Source organism: Brachyistius frenatus, unplaced genomic scaffold (genome assembly GCF_029030835.1).
Source record: "Brachyistius frenatus isolate BFR_SWC_R1_liver_20210118 unplaced genomic scaffold, ASM2903083v1 Contig_20, whole genome shotgun sequence".
Taxonomy (NCBI): Eukaryota; Metazoa; Chordata; class Actinopteri; family Embiotocidae; genus Brachyistius; species Brachyistius frenatus.
Genome location: NW_027210619.1, coordinates 4834037 through 4840588, shown reverse-complemented (window position 1 = coordinate 4840588; position 6552 = coordinate 4834037). Strand labels below are relative to the sequence as shown.

Here is a 6552-nt window from a genome sequence, read left to right as displayed (position 1 = left end):
TTGTATCAACTTAAAACAGATTTCATCTTGACCACATCATTATTGTCCAGTTTCTAGGTGACAGTGAGAATAAAATCCAAACTTGCCATCTCAGTTTATAAACTACCTCAAAGTGCAGTAGGGTACAAATGCTGACAGGCAACTATTTTTGTAGATGATGTAAAGGAAGTAATTTGATCAATTCAATTTGTATAGAAAACAGTCAGTTAATTCAAGGATTTATAACTAGGCTATATTTATTTGTTTTGTGTCTGTTACCTGCACCAGAGCTAATAACATTTACTTCACATTTTATTCAGCTGTGTCTGAAAATGTAAATGGTTTTAGTATTTAGTATCTTGCTATTTTCCCATGTGTGTTACCTTGGCAGGGTAACACACATGAGGTCGTTTCCAGCTCGGCATCAGCGTCATAGACCGCTGGACTATCTTCAGCGCTGGAGGATGCAGACTTTCATCTGGAAAGATTGGTGGTGCAGTGGTTATCACTGTTGCCTCTCAGTTAAAAGGTTGGTCGTTCAATTCCCCCCATTGGTATGACTTATAAAAAAAACACACACACTATAGCATGTCATCCAAATTCCCGAGGAGGAGTTTGTTAAAGTGCAACATGTGTGAATCACCAAAAATAGTGACTAAATTCAAAATGGTGGACTTCCTGTCGAGTTGACGTAATGGTGCAATGTACCTTTTTTGTGCGTCTAGGTGTGATACACATGTCCACCGAATTTGGTGCGTGTAGGTAAATGTAGCCGCCGGGGCATCTCTTTAGGGGGCGCTAGCGAGCCATTTGGCCACGCCCACTCGCGACTCCACTAAAATACGAAACTTTTCGCCGTCAGAGACGGGTGTACCAACTTTCATGAGTTTTGGAATATGATAAAGCCTCCAAAAATGCAGTTGTTTACGGAGAATCGTAATAATCGCTGGATAACAACAGGGCTTTCGCACCATCGGTGCTCGGGCCCTAATAATTTTACGAATAATAAGAGCGCTTTCGCACCTTTGGTGCTCGGGCCCAAATTAAAACGCCATTCTGTTTGTGAGCAAATAAGAACTCCTGAAGTTACCTGCAAGGCAGCGTTCAGGGCACCAACACTAGAGCGCTCCCAACAACGACCACGTGATCCACTGTCGTCACATGACATTCAAAGAGCGGATCATGTGACTCAGCCTGCCTCACTGTCCACACACCTTAATCTCTCCATCTGGCTGTACCTCTGCTGGAAGGGTCCTATTTGTCCTGTTGGCATAGAAACCACCGTGATAATGAGGTGAGTTTTAACCAATCAAATTGAAGTTTTTCTTCGTCTTCTTCTTGCGGTGACCACAGCCGGGAACATGGTGTCTGTCACTGTGATTGGACTGTTTTGAAATCTGAGTGGCCTGCGGTGTTTAAGGCTCAAGCATCGGTGTTCCCGGCCCTGTAGTCTGATATGCATTTTGTAAATGTTGGCAGGCTGTTGCGGGAGACTCTGGGTTTCCTGTTACTGTGGGCCTGTCTGGACTCTGTGACCTCCAGGAGCTGTTCGTCGTTTTTCTGCCGAAAATCTCACCGTGTCAGCGGCTCGAATGGAGTAGACCCCGGCTCCCCTCTCTTCCTCACTCCTTACCTAGAGAAGGGTGCCATAGATGAAGGTACAAACAACAGTCATGTAATATTATAATAACACTGCAATTAGCTTTATTACAATGTAATATTGGTTTGTCAACAAAAGTATAAACACAACACTTGTTTTTGCTCCCATTTTTTTCACGAGTAGAAGTAAAAGATCTATAACTACTTTTAGAAACATGAAAGGTTTATTTCTGCCAAACGTTGTGCACAAATTTGTTAAAATCTGTATTAGCGAGCACTTTACTTTGGATAGGATATTCCATCCACCTGACGGATGTGGTGCTTCAAGATGCTGATTAACCAGAATAATTATTGCACATGTGTGCTTTGGACTGGTCACAATAAAAGGCCTCTCTCACAATGCCACTGGTGTCACACGTTTTGAGAGAGCCTGCACATGGCATGCCGTCTGCAGGAATGTCCAATATTATATTTGTGTTATTATTATTTTTGTTTTGCATTCATGTTGACATGTTGACCTCTTGTTCTTCCAGCCAGGAAACTGAGTGAGGTCGGAGATCTACCAGGTGCCAATGTCAAGAGTTACAGTGGATACCTCACAGTCAACAAAAAATACAACAGCAACCTCTTCTTTTGGTTCTTCCCTGCACTCATGGTAGGCTCAAGCTTTGTCTTTACAACAGAGGCTTTCCAGATAACAGAGTAGCTCAACTTTACTTGCTTTCACTTCAGCCCCTGAGTCAACCTGTGATTGCATTGTGTATTTATTCAGCTGCAATTCAGGAATGCCTGCTGTGGTGTTAGATTCAGTTTTATTTTGTTCAATGTCACGTTTTTTTCTCAAACAAAGTCTTACAGGAGGAGCGGCAGAGAATTTTCCAAGCTTTTTTGGGCAACCCGTTATGTTAAATCTATGAATCAGTAACCCAAGGATCTTATCTATAACCATGCCACAGTGCTGTAAAGTCACATGCCATCTCATGACTCCAAATGATGGGTGGAACTTGTATAATCTTTGTTTTGCAAATCATGAATAGCCTTGCATTACAGTGCATGAAATATTTTACCTTTACACAGGGAGGTTGTAGCTCAGACGGCAGAGTGGGTTGCACACTAATCGGAAGGTTGGTGGTTCGATCCCCAGCTCCTCCTGTCCGCATGCCTAAGTGTCCTTGAGCAAGACACTGAACCCTAAGTTGCTCCCGGTGGTGTACCATCGGTGTGTGAATGTGCTCCTGATCGCAGCACCTTGCATGGTGATCTGTCTCATTAGTGGGTGAATGAATGGGGAAACCATGTTAAAGCGCTTTGAGACCGAAAGGTGATAAAGCGCTATACAAGTACAGACCATTTAGAACATTAACTAATCCTTTTTATTTAATTCTCCCTAATTTACACATTTCCAGAGATATCCATGACACGTCTCCAAAAAGCCAATAACGAAAAACCTTTTTGCTGAAAGTGTTCTTAACAAATTCTGCTTTGCTCAGAGAATTTAGGCTTAAACATACTCACCAATATGGAAAACAATTAGCATCATTATTGAACAACAAGATGATAAGACAGCTTGTACTCTGATTATTTTCAACATCTCTGCAGTCTGATAACCCCAAACACCGGCTCATAGCCTCAAACCTGAAGCCTTTTTATCCTTGTTACTATCACTGGTCAATAAATTGAGGGATAAAGTCAGACTGTCCAAGTAAACTGCAATAAAATCTAATTATTTCCTTTTTGTTAATAAGCCAAAGTCACCACTAGGTGATGCTGAGATCTTCACTTTGTCTCCTGACCAACAGGCAGGCCGAGGGACAGCTCCTGTCCTGCTGTGGCTGCAAGGCGGACCCGGTGGCACCTCCATGTTCGGTCTCTTCGTGGAACACGGACCATACGTAGTGTACAAGAACTTGACTGGTAAGAAGGGATTTGATCCAACAGCAGCAGACAGGAGACATGCTGTGTAATGCCTATCTGACAGACGTGTGTCTTGTGAAGTTTGTGTCAGAGCATCGTTTTCTTTTTTTTCTCACTTTGCAGTCGGTTTCAGGGATTATGCTTGGACATCAAGATATTCAGTTCTGTACATTGACAATCCAGTATGTATTTCTTCTTTTACCGCAGACAAAAAAAGGCACAGTTACTTAAAAAAAAATCTTTCACTCCGTGTTTCCCAAAGGCTGAAGAAGTGTATTTATTTCTTCTAGGTTGGAACTGGTTTCAGCTTCACTGATGATGACAAAGGCTTTGCTCAGAACCAGGATGATGTTGGCAGAGATCTGTACAGGTAAAACACTGCTATCTAACACGGGTAGCATCTTTTCTTTGGGGTCTTTACGCCGGTGTTTGATTGTCACTAACTGTTTTTGTAATCCCCATCTCTTTTCTTTTAAAGTGCTTTAACACAGTTCTTCCAGCTCTTTCCTGAGTATCGGTCCAATGAGTTCTATGCAACTGGAGAGGTGAGTTTCTCCTCTTAATCCTAATGTTGTCGTTACATTTCGCGCAGCAGTATTACAGAGGTGGCTGTTTACACATAGCAAAAAGATGACATTTAATGGGTTATTTAAAAAAAAAAATTTTTTACATTGATACTAATGACTGGTTGCAGTTTATGGCTTGAGTAAGAAGGTCTCCTGTGAGATTGACTGGTTTCTGACAACAAATAGAAATAGCTTATGCAGTTATGATATTGTCCTTATTCTGTCATATTTTCTCTGTGTAGTCATATGCAGGAAAGTACGTTCCTGCTGTCTCTTACTACATCCATAAAAACAACCCCACTGCCAAGGTGAAAATCAACTTTAAGGGAATGGCTATTGGTGATGGACTCTGTGATCCAGAACTGGTGTGTATCCACAGTTTTTTTTTTTGTTTGTTTGTTTGTTTTTTTATTATTATCCTTTACTAATACCTTTCTCCAGATATTATGCGTGGGACTGTGCAGCCCCATAAAAATCATCACATTTTTAGTCTTTCATTCAAAATATTGTATTTCTCATCTCATCCAAAATATCTTACTTTTATTTACTAAAATGGTCACCATGTTGATTCTGTATTAATCTCAGACTTGGTTAACATCTCCCTGGCTCTCATTGTTCATACTGTATGTTTGCACTTATAATTCAGCAGTTTTACAGCTTTCCTTTGTTCAATGGTGTTACATGTTATTGATTTGTGGATATGAACTGAATATATTTCACTTCTTCTCCTCCTCAGATGCTGGGTGGTTATGGTGAGTTTTTGTATCAAACAGGATTGATAGATGAACTCCAAAAACAGTACGTTGACAAGCAGACAGACTTGGGGGTTGAGCTCATTCAACAACAGAAGTGGGTGGAGGCTTTTCAGGTGAGAGATGTTGGGTGCTTTGTGCGTTTCTAATTGTTCAAGGAATGTATGTCGTAGATCCCATTTTCATTATCTGAAACAAACATTAGAAAATATTGTGAATAAAATTAAAACTCCTAATTTGTTTATGTCTCTGACTTAAGGTTTTTGATAGTTTGCTGAACGGCGACCTGGTACCGTATCCCTCCTTCTTCCACAATGCTACAGGCTGCGCCAACTACTTCAACTACATGATGTGTCAGGTACTCGGAGCTGCCTGCGTGACGCCGTAGAGCAAAACCTTATATTTATGTTTATTTCTATAAATAAACCAATGTAGATGTAATTGTATTAGTCTGAATAACCCACTCCTTTTCTTTGTGTGCGCCACAGGAGCCTGAAGACCAGGAGTACTTCTCCCAGTTTGTGACCCTGCCAGAGGTGCGACGCGCCATCCACGTGGGCAACCTGACATTTCATGATGGCTCGGAGGTGGAGAAGCACCTCCTACAGGATGTCATGAAGACCATCAAACCGTGGCTGGGGGTCCTGATGGATAACTATAGGGTGAGGGGAGCAGGATCATCCATCCCTTTAGTAGTTTGTCTGAACTGCACCATGGCAGTATGTTCACTGGCAGATTAGAGTGCATTAAGATTGTGTATGTATGTATGTATTGACATAGTATTGTGTATGAAAACAGATATCATCCTGGATTTTGGTCATGATAATATTTTTAAATGTTGTCTTAAATCCTGCATGACGGCTAACTGATGAAAATTAAATACGTGTGCAGGTCTTAATCTACAGTGGTCAGCTGGATGTGATTGTAGCCGCTCCGCTGACTGAGAGGTTCCTGCCCACTGTCAACTGGACCGGGGCTGCCGAGTACAAAAAAGCCCCTCGCTTCTACTGGAAGGTTCAGCCCAGTGACACAGAGGTGGCCGGTTATGTGCGACAGGTTGGAGAGTTTTACCAGGTGAGCAGATATTCAGGACAGTGGACTGAATGTGAAAATAAATGTCCCAGGATATTTAAATTCTGTTCTCCTGTCACACAGGTCATCATACGAGGAGGAGGACATATTCTGCCTTACGACCAACCAGCGAGGTCCTTTGATATGATTGACAGATTCTTATCAACACAGTCCTTAATATGAAATGCAGTGGTGCTTAAATATAGCCGATTAAAACGCCTTCACTTTAAAGAACATACTGATCATTGACTGCTGATTTTAAAGATTGTTGATTCTCATAACCAGTTTAAATAAAAAAATGTTATATTTACAGCAGATTTTATATATTTTTTTAACAGAGGATTTGTTTTGGGACTTTTGTTGGCTCTCTGATACGCTGCAGATAAAAACTGTAAGTACTCTCAGCCTTGATCCAAACCTCTAAATTGCTGCAAACATCTTGTATTAAAATGAAAACAGAGTGGCAATTCATCCTTAATTATCACGTTAAAATTCTCTACAAATTTTTTGATTCATTTCATGTTTGTTTTTTCTGAGGATCACTGTGAGGAAAATATTGTGTCCAATCATTACATGTTTGATGTTCATGCCACTGAAACCTTAAAAGTGGAGAAATGACTTGAAATAAAGGTACTTTTCTACAACAGATTGTTTTAATGTCCAGAGAGCAG

The 6552-nt window shown here is 41.0% G+C and overlaps 1 protein-coding gene across 1 annotated transcript; it reads left to right on the top strand.

The window, feature by feature from the left end:
• The first annotated feature begins 986 nt into the window (after window positions 1-986).
• Window positions 987-6525, top strand: cpvl (carboxypeptidase vitellogenic like). The gene is made up of 13 exons (XM_069696168.1): window positions 987-1273; window positions 1459-1637; window positions 2112-2233; window positions 3378-3492; window positions 3616-3674; window positions 3783-3862; window positions 3971-4037; window positions 4301-4423; window positions 4795-4926; window positions 5070-5168; window positions 5299-5472; window positions 5702-5884; window positions 5966-6525. Exons 1-13 carry the CDS (start codon window positions 1269-1271, stop codon window positions 6062-6064), a joined length of 1437 nt encoding a protein of 478 aa, XP_069552269.1. The 5' UTR covers window positions 987-1268; the 3' UTR covers window positions 6065-6525.
• The last annotated feature ends 27 nt before the right edge of the window (window positions 6526-6552 follow it).